Consider the following 22,379-nt stretch of genomic DNA (forward strand, 5'->3'; position numbering starts at 1 on the left):
GTTGCTGGTAAGCAACAAGATGGAGTAGAGGAAGCATGGGTTCTAGAGTCGTACATTCATTGGCTCAAACCCCAGTTCTGTTAATTATTGACGCTGTCTTTTTTAGGAAAATTGCCCAACCTTTTAAGCCACAGTTTAGTCATCTGTGAAATGGGGTTGATGAGAAGATTAAATGAGAACGTAAAGTGCCACAATAGTCAGTACTTAATGTTCATTCCCTGCACGCTACACTCCCAACTAAAATTGTCATTAAGATCCAGGTTTACTGATGGCAGTTCGTACCATCAGATAACAATAGGATGAAGATTTCTTAGATTATTTTTGTACAATCAAAGAATATGCATCAAAATGGGCTGTTTAACTTGTCATTTAAATGAACTGATGCTATGGTTTAACGTTTGTATCCCTCCAAAATTCATGTTGAAACTTAATTCCAAATGCGACAGTATTAAGAGGTGAGGACTTTGGGAGGTGACTGTCATTGTCATGAGGGCTCTGCCCTCGTGAATGGAATTAATGCCCTTATAAAAGGGCTTGAGGGAATCTATTTGGCCCTGCTGCTCCCCTTCAGCCATGTGAGGAAATAGTGTTGTTCCTTCATCCATGTGAGGATGCTGCAAGGTGTCACTTAAGAAGCAGAAAATGAGATTTCATGACACACCTAATTCACTGGTGCCTTGAACTTGAACTTCCCAGCCTCTAGAAGTGTGAGAAATATATTTATACTACTCATAAATTACTCAATCTAAAGTATTTTGTTATAACACAGGAATGGACTAAGACAGAAATTGGAACCAAGAAGTGAGGTGCTACTATAAGAAATACCTAAAAATGTGGAAGTGGCTTTGCAATTGGGTAATGGGTAGAGGTTGGATGGTAAAGGGCTATTCTGGTAAGGGCTATGAAGAGGAGAGCTGCATGACATGCCTCAATCCTCTTAGAGATTTCTTAAGTGGTCCTGTCTGTATTGGTAGAAATACAGACAGTAAAGCCTATTCTGATGAGGTCTCTGAGACAGATATGAGGAATATGTTATTGGAAACTGCAGGAAAGGCCATTCTTGTTGCAAAGGGGCAAATAACTTTGCTGAATTGTGTTCCTGTCCTAGTGTTTTGTGGAAGGCAGAACTTAAGAATGATGAAATAGGATATTTGGCAAAGTGTTCAAGGTGTGGCATGGCTTCTCTTGACTGCTTATAGTAAGATGTAGGAAGAGAGAAACAAATTAAAGATGGAATTTGTAACTAAAAGGAAGGCAGAACTTAAGACAAATTCTCAACCTGAATGTTTGATAAGGAGATTAGTACGGACAGAAAGAAGCTAGGTGCTATTCATCAAGACAATGGACAAATGAACCAAAAGGCATTTCAGAGATGGTTGCAACTGTCTTGCCTATTATAAGCCCGGAATGCCAGTGCCTTGGTAACAGAATGATTTCAAGGCTCTGCTACTCACATTGTAGTGCAGCACTCCCTGGCTACCCTAGCTGTGGCTCAACCACACCGAGGTTCAGCTCAGATCACCCCTCCAGAGGGCACAAGTGGTAAACCTTGGTGGTGTCTACATGGTGCTAACTCTGCAGGTGCACAGAATGCACAAGCTGTGGGAGCACTGTTACCTCACCTAGATTTCAAAGAATACTGAAAAACCCTGGGGCTCAGGCAGAGCACCATCACAGGGTGGGGCCACTAAAGAGAGGTCCCACTAGGGCACTGCCTAGTGGAGCTATGGTAGCAGGGATACAGCAGAGAGCCTACACAAGGGCAATACCTAATGGAGCTGTTGGAGTGGATCTTCTTAGACTGAAAGAGCCACTGGAATGTAATTCCAGCTTGGGAGAACCACAGGCAGTAGACTCTTAACTCATGAGAGCTGCAGTATAGGTTGTGCCCAGCAAAGCCATGGGGGCAGGGTGACCTGGAGCCTTGGGGGCCCATCCCCTACCCAACTGTATCTGGAAGGCAACACAAAGATTATTCTGGAGCCTTAAGATTTAATCTTGTTTGCCTTCTTGGATCTTGGGCTTACTTGGTTTTGCAGGCTCATAGCTGGATAGCAATTTGCCTCAAGATGAATCGTACTTTGGGCCTCACCCATACCTGATTTAGATGAGATTCTGGGCTTCAGACTTTTGAATTAATGCTGGAATGAGGTAAGACTTCTGGGGCTATTGGGATAGAATGAATGTATTTTGACAGAAGCACATAAATTCTGTGGGGCCAGGGGCAAAATGCTATGATTTCAATGTGTCCTTCCAAAATTCATCTTGAAACTTCATCCTGAATGCAACAATATTAACAGGTGGAGCCTTTAGGAAGTGATTAGGTCATGAGAGTTCTGCCCTTATTAATGGGATTAATACCCTTACCAAATGGAGCCAGTTTGGCCTTTCTGCTTGCCTTCCACCATGTGAGAACACAGTGTTCATCCCTTCTTCCACGGGAGGATGCAGCAAGAAGGTGCCATTTATGAAGCAGAGGGCAAGCCTTCACTAGACATCAAATTGGCTGGACTTCCCAGCCTGTGTAGTACTATGAGAAATACATTTTTATTATTTTATAAATTACCCAGTCTAAGGTATTTTGCAACAGGAACAGACTAAGGCAGGTGATATTCTAAAGTAGAAAAATCAAAACAGAAACATTGGAAGAATAAGAACAAAGTAACAAATGGAAATCAAGTGGTGGACATTAAAGCAGATATGAATTTAATCAGCACAAAAATTGTATAAGGGCAAAAACTAAGTATAGTCACGTGTCAGTTAAGCACAGGGATACAGTCTGAGAAATCCATTGTTAGGCAATTTCCTTGTTGTAGTTAACATCATAGAGTGCGCTTACACAAACCTACATGTTATATAGCCTACTACATACCTAGGCTATATGGTATAGCTTGTCTGCTAGGCTACAAACCTGTATAGCATGTTGCTGTACTGAATACTGCAGGCAGTGGTAACACAATGGTAAGCATTTGTGTATCTACACATATGTAAATATACAAAAGGTACAGTAAAAAAAGCCTAAAAAGATAAAAAGCATAAAAATAAAAAATAAAGCATAAAAAGCATAAAAGATTTTAAAAAAAAAGGTTTATCACTATAAGGGACTTACCATGAATGGAGCTTACAGGACTAGAAGTTGCTCTGGGTAAGTCAGAGAGTGAGTAAACGCAAAGGCCTAGGACAATACTGTACACTATGGTACTTAATAAACATTTTCTTTCTTCAATAATAAATTAACCTTAGCTGTTACTATAACTTTTTACTTTACGAACTTTAGATTTTTAAAAATTTTGACTCTTTTAATACTTAGCTTATAACACAAACACTGTACAGCTATACAAAAATATTTTCTCTTTATATCCTTATTCTATACACTTTTTTATATTAATTTTTGTTTTACTTTTTAAACTTTTTTGTTAAAAATGAAGACACGAACACACATATTGGCCTAGGCCTGCACAGGGTCAGTGTCATCAATGCCACTGTCTTCCACCTCTGTATCTTGTCCCACTGGAAGGTCTTCGGGGCAATAACAAGCATGGAGCTGTCATCTCCCATGATAACAATGCCTTCTTCTAGAATACCTCCTGAAGGACCTGCCTGAGGTGATTTTACAATTGACTTTTAAAAAAATAAGTAGAGGTACCCTCTAAAATAACAACAATATAGTAAATACATGAACCAGTAATAGTTATTTACTATCATTATCAAGTATTATGTATTGTGCATAATCATATGTGCTACATTTTTATACAACTGGCAGTGCAGGTTTATTTATACCAGTGCCACTGCAGACATATGAGTAATGCATTGCACTATGACATCAAGAGGCAATAGAAGCTTTTCCGCTCTATCATAACCTTATGGGACCACCATTGTATATGTAGTCCATCGTTGACTGAAATGCACGAGTGTAGTTGATGGAGGGTGGACCTCATATTATGCAAAGGGATAGGACAAGAAAATTCTATAGAGACAATCCAAAAGTGGGAAAAAATCAGTGGGAACTAATGTCATATGATAGACTACCATACAACGAAGAGTTTAATACGAAAAACAGCAGTATATATTCTGTGTTATGTTATTTTTCTGTTACTGTGATAAAGAAACATTGAGGCTCAACCAAGATTAATGAGACATATAAAAATTCATGAGTACAAAAACAGAATGAAATGTGAGATGGAAAGGAAATCTGAAATTACACTAGACACAAAAGATAATGTTAATCTGCACACATTAAGAAAGTGTTCAGGTTATAAGCATAGACCCTTAAAACTGAATCTTAGGTTAAAAAGTTTATTTTAGTCTTACAAATAGAGATACTAAGTTATTGGCCAATTGAATATCATGTCCATTCATTCCCCTCAGCCCACAAAATAAAAATTTGTTAACTTACACTTTAACTGTAATTAGAGAATGGCAATCATAGCACCTAAGCTTCGAATGTAATGAGTACTAGACAACATCTATCCAATCCTCTTATTTTAAAAATGGGGAAATCAAGACCCAGAAATCAACATTACAAATTAAGAGGGGCTGTGTGCGGTGGCTCATGCCTGCAATCCCAGCACTTAGGGAGGTAGAGGTGGAAGAACTCCCTAAAATATTCAATTTCTTCCACTTAAAGCAAAAACATCTTGGGACTAGTTTGTCATAATATATATATTATATAATTATGTAATATATACAATCATGTGGTATATATTTGAATTTTTATCTAATTGATAAATTAATAGATAATATTTTATCTAATTGCTATCCTGATTAAGCTCTTTTATTTTTAAGAGGGGTAATAACTCAAATTCAGATTGCCTAAGAGAAAAGGGGAGGTTTATTTTAAGTCATTCATGGATTAGAAATAGAAAGCCATCAGGAAGTAAGGCAGTTTTCAGCAGCAGGGAGTTCTCTAGGAACTGCAGGGTTGGTACAATGAAGGCTGATGACTGCTATGGGAATGAATTTCCTTCAATTTGAACACCAATGTAAATCTGAGAGCTGACATGCAGGTCTCTGAGAGGTACGAAGTCTAACGAATATACCCAGATGGGTGGAAAGGAAACTGAATGGGAAAAGTAGAGAAAACCCAGAATAAAGTCATCTGCCAGTTCAGGTGTACACCTCTTTATGGACAACAGAATACCTTCCCCATCTTCTTCTATCCCTCCCCTCTCCTATCTTCCCCCATCTTTTCCAAATTACACTATTTTGTTTTTGAGCACTGACAATCACTGCTACTGATGCCATCAAGGGAAAAAAACACCTCACAACATTCATTTTACTAACACTTTACACCAGGGGAAGATGTAGGGAAAGTGGAAATTTACTCTCCCTATGATGCTAGCGGTAGTACTTGGTTCTCAAGACTCGGACATTCCATATCTCAAAGGACCTACAACATCTCTTAGGCATTTCCAGGAGGTACCACTGTTGACAAATATGGTAGATGAATATCTGCTTTATTTGAACAAGTATAAAAGAGAGCTCCTAAAATATTCCAACAAGAAAGCAATTTATTAGTAACTTTTCTGGGAAGCTAATATAGAACCAATAGTAGCACATGAAAGAAAATTTACAGGAGGAAATACAACATTAAACAAACATGAGAAAATGCTGAAGCTTACTAGTAATCAAATAAATGTAATAATAAAGTAATGGTTTTAGTCCAATTAGCAAAGATAATTTTGAAATGATAATATCCTATGTTGCTGAGGAGATGAATCAACTTTAACAAAATACTGACGGTAGTATAAAACTAGTATGACCTATAAGAAATAACTCAACAATCTATATTGAGCCATATACATTTTTATACACTTTGTCCTCATGATTACACTTCTGAGCCTGTATCCTAAGAATCCTAAATACACAAAAGACAGTATTATACTCAAAGATTTTATTCCAGGGTTATTTCTAATATCAACAATAAATATATGGCAAATAATACAACCTTCAACTGATGCAGCTATTATGCAACAATCAAAATAAGTAGACATACTATGAAGATAATACTGAAAACAAAAACATCTTCATAGTTATAAAAAAAAAGGATTCAACTTTTGCAAAGCTCAAGCATTATACCAAAAAATTGTTTTAAAATCTAAGAGACCTAGTTTCAGAGAAAGGCTTTCCTGAATATTAGAGAACAGAAGTTTTACTTAGATAACAGGAATCATTACATATATTAATGAAATTCATGTTGACATTTAAATGCTACAAAATACTAAGTAAAAAATATAGAAACAGTAATAGTATGAAATTTAAAAGAACAAATCCCCAAATTTTATTTTATATCAAAAGAAATAATAATACAAGGATCTTTCATCAATTTCCTAATTTTTCAAATGCCGATACAAAATTCTGGCAATGTAAGAAAAAACAATAACTCACTCAAACAACACATTGTACTAGAAGAACTAAGAAAAAATCTCTACTAAATATGTAAAAGCCAAAAGCAAATGAAAATGAACTTTAACTTAGAAAAGAGGGCCTATATTCTCCTACAATGGTTCTTGAGACTTCTGTAGAAATAAATTCTACAGACTGTCTCAATAATCATAACTAAAATATGTTAAGTAAAAAACTAATTCATAATAAAATCTCTACTGTAAAAATAAATAAATCTAAAGTACTTACGTTAGAATCATCAATAGATTCTTCTTAATACATTTTTCTGCCGCAGAAAACTAATGTGGTAAGAAGGGATGGAAAGAACATGAATGCTTACAACTATCTTGACTAACGAGCTAATGGCATAATTCTGTGTGCCTGTTTAGTCTTTAAGGTAGATACCACTCATAACTATACACTTACAACTGGTAGACATAAGAGTCTAATTAACCATTTCAAAAACACATACTATTTCCATTACAGTAAACTGATTCTTAGAAAAGAAACATAAATTCACTTATTATAAACTTCTCCTAAATCCTGGAGTAGGGTTGAGAGACACAAAAAGAAAACCTTTGTCTTGAGTCACATGAAATGATACCTCAATTTAAAAAATAATTTCATGTAGTAACTGATCCATATTATTTACAGTTAATAAAATACATAATCTTCAGTTAATTCTTGGTCATACATTATTATAAGCATACTGTGCATCTCCTAGAAGGAAGGAATGCCAGCTATTAAATCAAAAGGAAACATGTCTTAAGTGCTTGTATGTGCAGGATCTCAGCTGGAAATTACCAACATAATAATAAAACATCTGAAATGAGAGGATGAACTCAGAAATTCCTAAGATTTCTTAACTTATTAATTTAAATTGTTATTAAATTAAATAATACATGGGTAGGCATTTGATGAACTTGCTCAAAAACTTTTGAGATGTTCACGAGTTTGTATTTCCCAGAATCAGAATACAATAATTTTATCTAAAATGACACTTTTGCCCTAGCTGCTGAGCAATTTAAACTCTACGGGAATCACACTCCAGTAAGAGTGTGTATATTCTGTTTTACAAATAAAAATTGCCTGCCATGTACCTAACAAAAGTCTCTAGCCCATTAGGATGTAAGGTTAAAACAAAGCTGGAATTTTTATTAGTGCCTTATCCTTTTTATGTCTCATCCTTTTATTTCTCTACTGACTCTTAAGCTTCTCCATCAAATTCCTACATTAAATATTAAACTACCATACCACTCTCTTGATTCAGAGCTTATTATCTATGCTAAAACCGACTCCAGAAAAATCTCCTACCTTCACCCTCCCTTTACGGTTTCATTGTTTCTTATTTGTGCAGGGGGATCAGGCTAAGGGAAGGATGACGCAGACACTTAAACTCACAGCCATAACCTGTCTAGAGCTAACAGCCCAGGGTAACTGTATGGGGCTTTAGGACCAACTACCTTCCTCTAAGGGTGTTTAAATCTTCAGTGCTAAGAAGAGTCAAAAAAAAAAAAAAAAAAAGAAGGGGCACCAGGAATCTGGGGCTCCAGTCTCAATTCTCTGCATTAAGAGCAGCCAGCTGGGGAATTCTACACCAATCACATACTCTCATTTGGTTTATTTCCCCACCTATAAAGCAACTAAAGACCATGTTGCTTTCAGCTTCTAGAAGTAAAACATTTAGATGACTATAAATAAGGAATCTAGTCATACTTCACATACAAAAGCTGGCATTACTTCTTATACTTGCACTGAAATTCTCCGAGCCACTCCTATCCTTGAGGGAAACTTGTATTCAACTCTATTGTTCAAGAGTAGTTCTGGGTCTAAGTTACCTGAGTGAAAGCTACATGTCACTTGATACTTTCAGCTAATACTTGGGCCCCTGTGAAAGAGCACAGTACTGTGCTAGCCTTAGGTGACTTCTTGCAGAAGTCGTATTCAATAGCAGGAACAATCTCTGGTTGAAAATGTTGGAGACAAATTTGCATCATAACTTGTGCTTTCGGAAGTCTTTACTCACTACCCCTCAAAACTGTGTAACAGAAAACTGTGTTCATCACTGAACCAAACACCCAATGGAGCATTCTAATGCCTATTCTGAAGCACTGGGTGTGGTTCCAATGTTTCACTCTATAATGCTCTTTTCCTAAATTAAGTCTCACAATATTTTCTAACAAAGGTTTGACATGCAGCATTTTATGAGCTGAAACAAACTGTTTTTGAAAAACTCTTAAACCATGTCCATATACTACTGCCAACTCAACCCTATCACAAAATAATCCAAGTTGTTTTACCTTTCTAAACAATAAATATCAATAACTCTGAAAACACATTATTTATGTGCAAGTCTGATACATGTACATATAAAGTATCTTCACTTTCCTTGCTCTTCTTTCTGTCCTAATGCTTATCAGGATGACATATTAAACTGATCTACCATTATGAAGTTATAATACATATCTAGAGAATTTTAAATTATCTTTCTGATATAATGATCATTGCAAATACCTCTCTGTCTAAACAGACATGACAACGAAATAGAGCATAAAATCCTAGACCAGATCAGGTACTGGTAGGAAAAAAAAAAATGCTACAAAAGATGTTACTGGGACAACTGGCAAAATTGTAATGTGGGCTGCAAAAAACGAAATATCCTGAATTTGCTCACTGTATGCAGTTTTGTAAGAGAATATCCTGGCTCTCAGGATACGCACATTAAAGTATTAAGGGCTAAAGAGGCACAGATGTATGCAGCCTACTCTCAAACAACCCCCCCCATAAAAGAGAGAGCAAACGAATGTGGCAAAATGTTAAAAACTGATGAATCCAGGTAAAGTAAATATGGGAGTTTTCTGAATTATTTGTACTACTTTCTGTAGTTCAAAAGTAATTTAAAATAATATCTTTAAAAACCAGCTTAGACTCTGTTCATCCCCCACAACTAAATTTCTCCACTCCCCACCATTCACAGAAACATCCTGAAAGTTGTGAATAGTCACTGCCTCCCGTTGTACTCCACTCCACTGAGAGATTTCCACAGTGCCAAACCCAACAATTTCTTCTCGGCCTCATCTTAATTTCTTCACAGTGCTGAATGCAGGTGACCACTCTTTCACCTCTTACGGCGCCACATCTCGCTGGTTCTCCTTGTATCTCACTGGCTGCTCTTTGTCTCCTTTGCTGGCTCCCCTCAATATCCTAGACCCCCTTCTATTCTCTATCTAAATAATCTCATCAGTCTGCAACATTAAAAGCACCCTGAATTCCAGACTCAAGTATCCAACATCTGACAAGACATATCTGCTTGTTTGTCAAGTGGGCATCTCAAACTTCGCTGGTTGAAACAAAACTCTTTTTTTTTTTGGCAGGGTCTCCCTCTGTTACCCAGTCTGGAGTACAGTGGCATGACCACAGATCGCTGCAACCTTGACCTCCCAGGCTCAAGTGATCCTCTCGCCTTAGCATCCTGAGTGGCTGGGACTACAGGCGCATGCCACCACGCCCAGTTAATTAAAACACATTTTTTTGTTTGTTTGTTTGTGGAGACAGGGTCGCCCTATGTTGCTCAGGCTTGAAACGAAACTCTTGATTCCCTTCTCTAACCCATTCCAATCTGCTCTTCCTTCAGTTGCCTAATACCACTAAATACCACTAGTTTTCACCCAGTTGTTCAGGTCAATTATGGAGATCAGAAGCAATGATCCTTATTTCCCTTGATTTCCTTCATATCCCAAATACCAACCATCAGCCAAGACTTAAAATACACCATCAAAATATACTCTGAATTGACCATTTCTCACCCCCTCTGCTGTCCACCCTAGTCCATGGTCTAGGCAGATTTGCCTGCCTCCCCTTTTGTTCCATCATAACCCATTCTCTGAGACAAAGCAGCAAAAATGAGCTTATTAAATCTGTAATTAAATCATGTCTTCCCCCCATCAAAATCTTCCAATGGTTTCCCATCACACAGAAGACCTTATATCCTCATCACAGCCTGCAAAGCTGTACCTAACATGGGTGTCTGCCCATCTCTCTGAACTTATCTCCTAGCAGTCTCTGTCCCCCTTTTCACTATGTTCATCACACTGGTTTTCTTACAGTCTCCAGATCATGCTAAGTTTGTTCCCAACTAAGGGCCTTTACTTTTGCATGCTCTTTCCCCCATATTCACATTGCTCACTCCTTCCCCGCTTTCAGATTGACTGCTGGCCAAGTAAGACATTTAAGAAAGGCAATGTCCTCTTCCTTTTCCTCTCTCTGCTTTATTTTCTTAATATGTATTTGTTTTTTCTTGTCTCTTCATTAAAAAAATAACTTAATGTAAAACATTAACATGTGACAGTTTCTCATTGCTAAAAAAAAGAAAAGCAAACAATATATATGAAATTCAAGCTCCTTTCAACTATCTCCCTTAATCTTGGTTCCCTCCCCAGAAGTACTTTAGTATTCATTCGGTTGCATATCCTTGTAGAGTTCTTCTCTATGGAATTAAACACACAGGTATCTGTAGAAACAAAAAGTGCTTTATGCCTGTTCTATAGCAAACTTCAAAATACGCCTTAACTTTCCTAGTCATTATACAGAGATTTATTTTGTTACTCATTGGAATATAGAGGTCTATTGGTGAACACTTAACGTAATTACCATTTTGCACCATTACGAACAATTCATTTAACAAATATTTACTGAGTGTCTACTACATTCTAGGCTCTGTATCTGTATCTTGCTGCAGATACAGCAAAAAATAAAACAAAGATCTTGCCCTCTTGCAGCTTGTATTCTTGCAGGAGGAGGACAATAAACAGAATAAAATATACAGTGTAAACTTTTTTTGAAAAGGGCCAGAGGGTAAATATTTTTGGCTTTGCAGGCCACATATATATGTCACATATTTTTTGCTTTGTTTTACAATCCTTTAAAAATGTAAAAACTATTCTTAGCTTATAGAATGTACAAAAACAGGGCAGAAGCTCATGGAGCTGTGGCTTGCTGACCCCTAATAGAGTACGTTAGAAGGTGGTATGTGCTATGCAAAAAATAAAAAGGAGTCCAGGATAAGAGTGGGGGGTGGGAAGTGCAGGATATAATATAGTATTAAATAGGGTTTCATAGATGGTAAGATCTGAGCAAAGACTGGGAGGTAAGTCCATTGAGCCAAGCAGATATGTGGAAGAAGTACATTTCAGAGAGTGGAGCCAGCAAGAGATCTAAAGTAGGAACAGGACAGATATAGCAAGAAGGCCAGTGAGCAAGAGGAGGACAGTGGTAATAGTTAATGAGGGGCCGGGCGCGGTGGCTCAAGCCTGTAATCCCAGCACTTTGGGAGGCTGAGACGGGCGGATCACGAGGTCAGGAGATCGAGACCATCCTGGCTAACACGGTGAAACCCCGTCTCTACTAAAAAATACAAAAAAACTAGCCGGGCGAGGTGGCGGGCGCCTGTAGTCCCAGCTGCTCAGGAGGCTGAAGCAGGAGAATGGCGTGAACCCGGGAGGCGGAGCTTGCAGTGAGCTGAGATCCGGCCACTGCACTCCAGCCTGGGCGACAGAGCGAGACTCCATCTCAAAAAAAAAAAAAAAAAAAAAAAAAAGGTTAATGAGGTCAGGAGGGTAAGGAGAAAGTGGAGTGGATTGGGCAGATCATGTAGAGCCTCACAGGATCAGCTATTCTCTGACTGAATGAAAGGGAATGTCTTAGTCCATTCAGGTTGCTATCACAAAACACCATAAATGAGATAGCTCATAAACAACAGAAATCGGTTTCTTACCATTCTGTAGGATGAGAAGTCCAAGATCAAGACATATTCAGTATCTGGTGAGGGCTGCTTTCTAGCTCACAGACTTCTTGCTGTGTCCTCAAGAGACAAAGGGCAAGGGATCTCTCTAGGGTTTTTGTTTGTTTGTTTGCTTTGAGACAGAGTCTCACCATGTCACTCAGGCTGGGGTGCAGTGGCACGATCTCGGCTCACTGCAACTTCAGCCTCCTGGGTTCAAGCGATTCTCCTGCCTCAGCCTCCCGAGTAGCTGGGACTACAGGCACGTGCCACCATGCCCGGTGAATTTTTTGTATTTTTAGTAGAGATGGGGTTTCACTGTGTTAGCCAAGATGGTCTTGATCTCCTGACCTCGTGATCCACCCACCTCAGCCTCCCAAAGTGCTGGGATTACAGACATAAGCCACCGCACCTGGCCTCTAGGGCTTTTTAAGGGCACCAATCCTGTTCATGAGGACTCTACTTCCATGACCTAATGGCCTCCTGAAGGCCCCATTTCCTAATAGTATCAACTTGGGAGTTAGGATTTCAAGTTTGGGAGGACACATACATTCAGACCATAACAGAAGCCATTGCAGGAGAAGTGACAGGGACTGTCTTAATTTGCGAAAGGCTTATTCTGGCTACTGTATTGAGAAAATACTGTTGGGAGGGGCTAGGGCAGAAGGGGCAGACCACATAGCAACCTATTTCAGTAATCCAACAAGATGTGATGGTAGTGGCTTGGACAAGGGTGGTGGCAGTGCGGGAGGTGGTGAGGCATGATAGGATTTTGGATGTATTTTGATGATACAGAAAACAGATTGTCCTGAAAGAACAGATCTGAAGAGCAAAAGAAAAAGTGAAGTAAAAAAATAAGGTCAAGATTTTGGTCTGAGCTGCAGGATGGAGTTGCCATTGACAGAAATGGGGGAGTCTGTGGGTAAGGTAGGCACTGGGGAGAAAGTTTAGGAGTTTAGTTTTTGGGTATGCCGACTTGATGTCTATTATTAAACATTTAGGGGAGATGCTGAATAGGCAATTGCATGTATAAGACTGGAATTGGGGAGAGGGGCTAAAGATCTAAATTTGGGTATTGTTGATATTTACATGGTATTTAAAGCCATGAGACTAAATGAGATTACCAATAAAATGAGCATAGATAGAAACAAATAAACAAACAATAAAATTGGGGCTCTCCAACATTAAGAGGTCAGTGAAAATAAAGGAAAAGGAGAATTACAAGGACCAGCACTGACAGCAGATAACCAGGAATGTGTGACGTCCTAGAAGGCAAAGAAGAAATGGTTTCAAGGCTAAGGGAAGCAAACAGCTGTGTCAAATGCTGCTGACAGGTCACATAGGATGAGAATCAATAACACAGGGCGTTTAACAATATGGGGGCTACTGAAGAACCAGAGGAGCTGTTTCTGTGGGACTGGTGCAGACAAAGGCCTGACTAGAGTGGGTTTAACAGAGTACTAGAGGAGAGAACTTGGCAATAGCAAGTACGGACAACTATTTCGAGAAATACTGCTCCCACAGGAAACAAAAAATTGGGGTAATGTGGTGAAATGGGGCAATTTTTTTCCTAAGAGGGGAGAAATGATAGCATATTTGTTTGCTGATAGAAATGATACAATAAAGAGAACAAAATTGATGATGTGGAAGGAGAGAACGTGAAGCCAAGTCCTTGAGCAGATGAGACAGAATGGGGCCTAGTACAAAGGTAGACAAGAATATGAACAGTTAATCTAAGGTAATGGGCAGGGAGACAGTCATGTACTGAGCAAACGCTGCATAGACCATTTCATAAATAGAGTGCCAGAGGTACGTGGAGTGGTTGCAGTCTATGGAAGTTCTGATTACTTCAATTTTCTTAGCAAAATGGGAGGCAAGGTCATGAGCTGAAGGTGAGGATGGGAAAAGAGATAAGGAAGGTTTGGGGAAAATAAGATATGAAATAGTCATTTAGAAGAGTGGGAGAGTAAGCAGACTAGGAAATACAGTACAATCATCGGGCAGCATTACGGACCCACTTGAGGTTTGTGGTCATGTGTGGTTGCGTGGTTTTTTTCTGGCCATGCCCAGTTACATAGGGGCAAGTGCAAAAAAAAAAAAAAAAAAACCCAGAGAGTTTGTTTTAACTAAGGCTCTGGTTTTGCCAAACAAGCAAAGAGCGAGGAAGGGGATCCAAAGAAGTAATTAAACTGATTAACCATGAAATTTAGATGAGTAAATTCCATGTAAAAGGGAGTAAAAACATCAAGAGGGTAAGGGGCGCGGCAATAGTAATAGGATCAATGGGTTGGAGATTCCACTGGGGTCAGAAGATGGTTAGGGCTGAGGCACTAGGAGTGAGCTACAAAAACAGGAAGAAGAGATAACAGAGCAGAACACATGAAATGGCAACTATGGAAGGATTGCAGTTATTGACAATATAGGAGGGTATCACTGTAGAATGTGCGGCTGACATAGCGTAGATGGGAAGAACACTGGAAGAGAGGTCTAGGAAATGACAGGCCAGAGTTTGGGCGGATCAGTTATGTATACTCTTATCAATTTCAATATAAAGACTGGAGAGTGGGACAGTGAGCCTTTATGACATAATTCAAAACTGAAGATTGTAGGGAGAAAGGAGGAAGCATAGTCTGAAAGCAGCAAGGAGACTCGTGACAGATATCTTTCCCACCTCTAGAAACAGTGGTAAGGAAAGTTACGGAGCAAACAAACAAAAACAGCCACAACTGCACAGTGGAAGAGAGTCCGGTTTCCATTAGAGCAAGAAAGTGAAAACAACATCTAAGAATAGGTTCAGACTGGATTTTGCAGATGATAAGACAGTTAATTTCAAAGGCACACTAGAAGGGTATGAAGAGTTGAGAAGGGGTTTAAGAAAAAGTGTAGACCCCACTCCAGCCTGCGCAAGAGAGCTAGACTCTGTCTCCAAAAAAAAAAAAAAAAGGGGGGGGTAGACCCAGTCCGAGCGCGGTGGCTCATACCTGTAATCCCAGCACTTTGGGAGGTCAAGGTGGGTGGATTGCTTGAAGTCAGGAGTTGGAGACCTGCCTGGCCAACACAGTGAAACCTCGTCTCTACTAAAATACAAAAAATCAGCTGGGCATGGCAGTGTGTGCCTGTAGTCCCAGTTATTAGGCAGGCTGAGGCAGGAGAATTGCTTGAACACAGGAGGCATAGGTTGCAGTGAGCCGAAATTACGCCAGTGCACTCCAGCCTGAGCGACAGAGTGAGACTCCATCTCCAAAAAAAGTGTAGAACTTTTTATGAATGGAGAGCCAGAGATAAAATGTGAACGGGAAGTCTGGAGGTTCTGTGGTTACTGACCAAGACTAATCCTAGCACACATGACTCCTATGATACACTCATGTGTTTCACTAAGAAATGGAAACTGCTGGGTCAAAGTTGTTTTTACTTTAAAATAGCTGTACTGATATATTCAATGTTATCCCTTTAACCTTCTCAATACATACTAACAAAACTTTTTTCTCTTTTGCCGGCATAATGAGCAGAAAAAAAAAAGTCACTGCTTTACTTTGCATTTGTCTACTGGTGAGGTAAATCATTATTCCATGTTTACCCGCTAGCCGTGGGTATTTCCTCTTCTGTGGAACCTGCCCACTTAAAAAACAGTTGTTTTCCCTTTTAAATTGATGTAGAGTGCTTTAAAAATCTATTTTATTCTCTTCTTAATGATTCACACAAATCAATCTTCTAGATTCGTTTCATACCTTTCAACGGCTCATGATAGGGTGATATAAGGCTCAGTAGGTGCTTTCTCTTCCAAATCCCTCTGTACTATATATTAGAGTTTTGTCTAATTAAGGCCTTAGTCAAATCTGGCCATACCACTGGTTTCATAACTGTTTTTGCACTACAGTGGTAGAGATGGTATGGTCCACAAAGCAGAAATTATTTGCTATCTGGCCCTTTACAGAAAGCTTGTGGACCCCTGCTATATACCTTTCAGGGCCCCTGAACTGCTGAAGATTTCCAAGAACACAGCGGATCCTTATCTTTACTGACACACACACTAAAATGCTGTTCTTAGTTCCCAAAATGCTCCAGACATTCCCCCTATTCTACTCAACGAATCTATTACTGGCCTTTCTTGGTGTTTTTACAGATTTATATCACGAAATCTGTAAATACACTTACTGAACTTGTTTATTTACACATCTCTTTCTCCAATAGTATGTAAATCTCTCGACAAGGGATAATGCCAGCACTAATAAATGGCACACAAAGTCCTTCATGGTTTGCTAGTGCTCTCATCATTTCCTAGTTCTGCTATGCTCCAGTCAAAATATATATTTAATTTCATTAAATATTTTTCAAAAACATAATTTCTAATGGTAGCACAATAATCAAGAGTTCTGTACTTTCATACTCATTTCTTTAAAATTTTGGTGGATACCACCTATTCCTAATAATTTATTTACATTTATTTAGCATATTCATGATTTGCTGAAATACTTCTCTTCCTTAATTCCTTTCTTAGTAAAAACAAAAGTGGTGGAATCTTATCCTTCCTAAGATTAACTTTTTCATCTGTGGTAGGAACATATGCATCTGGGATAAAGGGGCTCCACTACCTACCTTGTAGATAGTTGTATTTTCCTTATGTGAAACACATATTATTTTTTTATTTCCCCAGTAGAACCTTCATTTACTTTACCAGGAGTTTTACTAAACGCATATTTCAATTTAAGCACTTACGGGCCTTTTCATTCCTCTTACTCCCCAGATTTAATCAAATTTGAGATTTCTTTGGTTTTCTCTCACTTATTTGTTTTGAGATCATTAAGAGTTGCACCCACAGATATTTGATGCATTCACTTTAGAACCTAGTTTTATATAGTTGTTACCTATTATATCTCACCCAGGTAAAGATTTTTCTCTAAAATGTATGTGGAAAGTTAAGCCCTGTCTTGTTTAACTTTGCAACTTACCCATTCATTATTCCCAACTCAGTTTATCTTAAAAATGTGGTCTGTGATCTATAGTTACAGCATAAAATTCCGAGTATGTATATGATATAAAAGTATACAAACAAAACAGCATGATGAGCTTTGCAGCCAAGCAGATCTAGATTCAGATTCAGGCTCGAACGCTCTGAGCCCTTGGACAAAGTACTTACCTATTTATACTTTGTTTTCTCATCAGTAAAATAGAAGTAACTCCCATGTATAACACAGAGCCAAGATAATAAATGAGAAAAATGTACATGAAAGTGACAATGTATATTAAATGCCTACAAATAATGTCCAGTACATTACAAGTAAAACGTTAATCCACTCTCTATTCTTCTAATCCCCAAGCAATAGAAACAATAAATATTGTGTAGTCTCAATTTATTGTATTAATAAGTTCATTATTAAATTCCCTTAAATAAAAGCAATTTGGCAGTATGGACCATGAGCTTTGGATGTTTACTTTGACTCAGTATTTTTGCTTTGGGGACTCTATCTTCATAATCTAGAATGCAGAAATTGATAGTTTTCTATGAGGATGTTCATTGCAGTGTTTCTTATAACTGCAAAAATTTAGAAACCGTTTAATAATGAGAAATCCACACAAACATGCAAACATTAAATATGGTAACAAAATAATTTAGTAGCATAAGAAAATGCTTATGGTGCTAGGTGAAAAAAGAATACAAAATTACCCACATAGTAAAATGTCAACTGTGAAAAAAATTCAATAAACTCAGAAAAAAATACTGGAAGGAAATGCACCAAAGGGCTTACAGTAGTTACTACGTAGTACTGGTATTTGTAATTTTTATTTTATGGTTTTCTATATTTTCTGAAATAATTAACAATGATAATGACATTGATGATAACAGCAGTTATTATTTATAAAAAAGTTAATACATGACAGGCCCAGTTTTAAGAGCTTACTGTATTAACTCATTTACTCCTCATAACATAAGATGAAAAAGTGAGATTAAATAACTTGCCCAAGGTCACACAGATACTTACAGAAGGTGCCAAAATCTGAATCCCAATAGTGTAGCTCTAAAGCGCCTGTTCTCTACACTACACTGAAAAGTTTTGCTTTGTTTTAAAAATTTAACCGTTAAAAAGGCATATATCAATCCCAACTTTATGGTCTCACAGTTATCAGCTTTTTTTTCAGTACTGAGTTGTAATATTTGCTCTGGCATGGAGTGTCTTTTTGGATTAAGATGTAGCCACTATTCCTATATGTATTCTATCTACTCCAGAAAATTCCAAGACAAATCCGCCTCCCTATTTCCCATTTCAATATCTCATTTGTCCATTGAGACTCTAGAACTCTAATATTCTTACTTATTATAGCAACTTACAGTACTTCAAAGGACCCTTCAAAGCAACCCAATCACACTTGCTTTTGAAAACCTCCCAACTAACATCCACATATATAATTACAAGTCAGTTGCCACTTGCTGTAGTTTGCATATGGTGTGTCTGTCTGCATCAAAATTCATGTTGAAATCTGATCATGATCTCGTGGACATGATTTAGTTCCCCGAGGGTGAGTTGTTAGAAAGCCAGGCCCTCCCCTCAGATTTCCCTTTCTTTGCCTGGGGAGCTTCCCCTTTGACCTTCTCTAACATGATATGATGCAGCACAACAAGCTGACCAGATGGCGGCGCCTTGCTTCTTATACTTCCCAGCCTGCAAAACCGTGAGCCAAATAATAAACCTCTTCTCTTAATAAAGGACCCAGTCTCAGGTATTCTTTTACAGCAACACAATACGGATTAAGGCACCACTCTTGCAAACATCTGTCTTCCATTGTGAAGTTCATTCCTTGTACAACTCAGAAGACTCCTTCACCTGCCAACACTCAACAGATTTACCATGGCAATGGCTGAATAGGGCCAACTAAGAAAAATCCTCAACCTCCAGGGGAATTTCACTGTTTCTGATCCTTCCTGTTTGAGGATGGCATTGTTCTCCATTGTTTTTGAAAACCTCATCAGTTTCTTTGATTCTCTCAGCTTTCTCACCCTTTTGCTGGTAAAACGAACTGTTTTGAGGAGGGAGGATATCTTTTTGGCACCAATATGTATTCAAATATCAATCTCAGGAAAAAAATATCATAATTTATACCCTGGCCAATAAAAAGAACGTTCCCACTTACTGCTGTGCTCCTCTCTGCAGTTTATATTTGATAAATTTATTTCATTACACATGTCACTTGGTTTGACTTCCTTTATACCAGGTTTCTTTTCTTAAAAAAACATTTGCAGAACCCAACATGGTTAAAAGTCAAGAAATTCTTCTAAATATAGATGTTTACATTTCAATGTAGGAGCTCATTTACAACATTTAGAAAAACTGAGTTCATGGAATGGCTTTAAAATTATAAATAAGAAAAACTGTAGTCATAAAAACAATGAATACAATAACAAGTATTGATATTGGAAAAGCTTACAACTAGAATCATATATTTTTACAAAAAATCTTATTCTGTTCACATTATATAATGGTAATAAAGCCACTGAGAGTTGAGGTAGAAGCGCAAACAAGATTTTTATAGATATTTCAGTGGGAGGAATTTAATAATTCCTGACTAGGACAAAGATGCAGCCACATCAAGACTAATTCAGGGTGGCGGCCCCTTTTAGGAAAAAGAAAACAGAACACTAGTACTTCATTAGGCTCATGTTAAATTGCATGAAGTAAAAATCGTACTGCCAAACTAGTATAAATTTATGCATTGCATAGCTAGAGACTGAAAAAGAAATCTGCACCTTCAAACTACTATTTCCCTTTTGTGGTTGCTAATTTTCATCCTGGTACAGCCTTCTCTAGGAACAACTAGGGTGCCAAGTAAGGTAAAAGTGGAAAACAGATCCTTTCCCCAAAAACGGGACTTTCCCCTTTTCCACTAAATATAGCTTCTTCACCACTCTAATATGAAAGCTTTGATATAACAGGGAAACTTAAAATCCTGCAGGAACTTTTGCTATTCTAAAAGTGAGTACGTCAGGACAGCCATTTTACAACCTTCATTTCCAAACACCTATTACACCATACATCTTGCAATTTTAAAAGTATCTTTTCTTTAGGGTAAAAAAAGTGCCATTTACGCATTCATCATTTAAGTCATTACTGTTTCAAAGGACAGTTATTAAGCTTCTTAATACAGCTGTCAAAATCAATTTGTAGATAGCCTCCAATTTCAATTTTCTACATTTACATCTACTGATAGACCAACCTGATTCGCGATTAAGATAACAGACTTAAACTGTAAGCAATCCTTGCAAAATCCAGTTGATTTTTAAAATCAGTAAGCAACACGCGATCATTTTTAAAGAAAGCCATTCCGAAAATAGCTTGATTGTGGTGGCCGGTCTGCTCCTCAGCAGCTGTTCCCTGTTGCTTGTACGAATGGGAGTGCAGGTAGAAGTGCAAAACCCACAAGCCCACGCAAAACCCGTACAGTCACAAACATTGTGTAAACATGTCGTGAGGCCAAGAAGCCCCAAGGAGAAAGAACCGCCAAGAGAAAGAGATCGGCAAGCTGCATGTGAGGACGACGGGCGCTGTGTGCGGACGCGGGAGACCCGGGCAGATGGGCCCAGGGCGGGACAAAGACTGGTCCATCTCGGGCAGCGCCGGCCAGCGCTCAGAACCAGTGGGAGGCTGCCGTCCCGGGGCAGCCGACTGCAGCACTCAAGGGCCCTCAAACGCCACAGCTTAACAGGCGAGGCAAACGCTTCCCTGAGTATCAGATCATTCCCTTCCCGCCCCTTGTAACGGGCTCCCGCCGCCCCTAACGGGCTCCTCGGACACCTGAGGAGCCGCCGTCGCCTGCCCCCTACCCGGGTCCCGCAGGGCGCCTGGGTCGGCAGCTGTTGGGGTTAGAACCGCGCCGCCGCTGCCTCCCGGCTTCAAACGGCCGGGCGGGCACCGAGAGAGCGAGCGAGCCCAGCGTCTCTCCCGTAGGCGCGTCAGGCAGCTCGGAGCTCACAGCCTCTACTGCCGCCCCTCCAGTTAGGTGCCGCGCACCCTCACGCCACCTACCCGGTCCCACACCATCCCAGAGGCCTCGGGCGCTCAGGCCTTCGGCCGAAGCGGCACTGCCTCCTGTCCGGGGCCCGAAATGGCTGCGGAACAAAGAGAATCTGGGATCCACCGAGCGCCGGTCCGATTGGCCGGGGGGCGGAGCCCGCCGCGGGAACGTTCGGCGGCGGTCGCCTTGGCAACGGCGGCGGGGCTGGGAAAACTGCGGCCTCGGTCGGCTGGGCCTGTTGGCCTGCGTCCGGCGGCGCGCGGCACCGGCCTGGCGCTGGGCTCACAAGTGCTCGCACTCCCTGCGGCCGGCGCGCTGACCGGAGCCTCTGGGTCTCGCACGCAGCAGCTGCAGACGCTGCCCGGCGCGGTGGGGCTGTGAGCAAAATGGCCTGCCAGTGTGGTTGCCCAGACTGTGCTGGGCCCTCCTAGGAGGATGGCCCTGCCCCAGCCTAACTTCTGTACCCCAGCATAACCTCCAAAGTAAGAGCCGTGCCCTGGGAGCCTGTTCAACACTGAACATATCCCACAATAACACAGTTCCAGCGTCGCTGGTAAAAAGCAGAAATGGCTTCGGTAGGTAGATGCGGGTGGATGGCTGCCTGCTTAGTACAAAATAGGCTTTTGACGTGTGTTGTATCTGGCGTATAAACTACTATGTAATTAAAATTCAGTGATTTATAAAATTTTTACGTCTCCAGGTGTGCAATCCTATAAAACTGTAATTTCTTGCTCTTAGAAATAACAAGCCCTTCTCTCCCTAACCTGCCATCATGAGAAATTAAAATGTCCTCTATTTTCTGTACGGCAAATGATTCAAAATGGGAGTGGTGGACGTTTTTATACCCAATTGCAACAACGGTAATGAGATAAATATCAGTTCCCTTCCCTCAGATTATTCTTATATGTAACATTTACTGTATAAAAATACTTAAAATTTGCATAGCTAGCTGATTCTTATTTTCTAAGGCGATGATTCCGGTGATAATATTCCTCACATGATCAATGTGAGTAGAAATACCAGCAGTTCCGACTATCTTACTGGAAGTGCTGTATATATTTTGAAAATACGTAACCGTTGTTGCCTTCCTGTCGTAGTTTAGGTAAAATTGCAGTACATAATACTAGAAAATGTCTGTAAATTTTTACTAAGATAATTTATTTGTTCATCTAAACACGTTAACGGCTTTCATTTGAACTACAGTCATTTT

General features: G+C 39.5%; 1 protein-coding gene and 1 long non-coding RNA gene across 4 annotated transcripts in view; one reads left to right on the top strand and one right to left on the bottom strand.

The window, feature by feature from the left end:
• The window catches only part of TNPO1 (transportin 1), a 97,682-nt gene extending 76,378 nt beyond the window's left edge, over positions 1–21,304 (bottom strand). The window contains exon 1 of the mRNA XM_007974971.3: positions 21,181–21,304. Coding sequence (XP_007973162.1) covers positions 21,181–21,195 — 15 coding nt within the window. The 5' untranslated portion in view covers positions 21,196–21,304. The remainder of the gene's footprint in view (positions 1–21,180) is intronic.
• A 20-nt stretch (positions 21,305–21,324) lies between these two features.
• The window catches only part of LOC103222989 (uncharacterized), a 56,036-nt gene continuing 54,981 nt past the window's right edge, over positions 21,325–22,379 (top strand). For all 3 annotated transcript variants that reach the window (XR_012092750.1, XR_012092751.1, XR_005244586.2), the window contains exon 1: positions 21,325–21,744. This is a non-coding gene — a long non-coding RNA (uncharacterized lncRNA). The remainder of the gene's footprint in view (positions 21,745–22,379) is intronic.

This window comes from Chlorocebus sabaeus, chromosome 4 (assembly GCF_047675955.1).
Source record: "Chlorocebus sabaeus isolate Y175 chromosome 4, mChlSab1.0.hap1, whole genome shotgun sequence".
Classification (NCBI taxonomy): domain Eukaryota; kingdom Metazoa; phylum Chordata; class Mammalia; order Primates; family Cercopithecidae; genus Chlorocebus; species Chlorocebus sabaeus.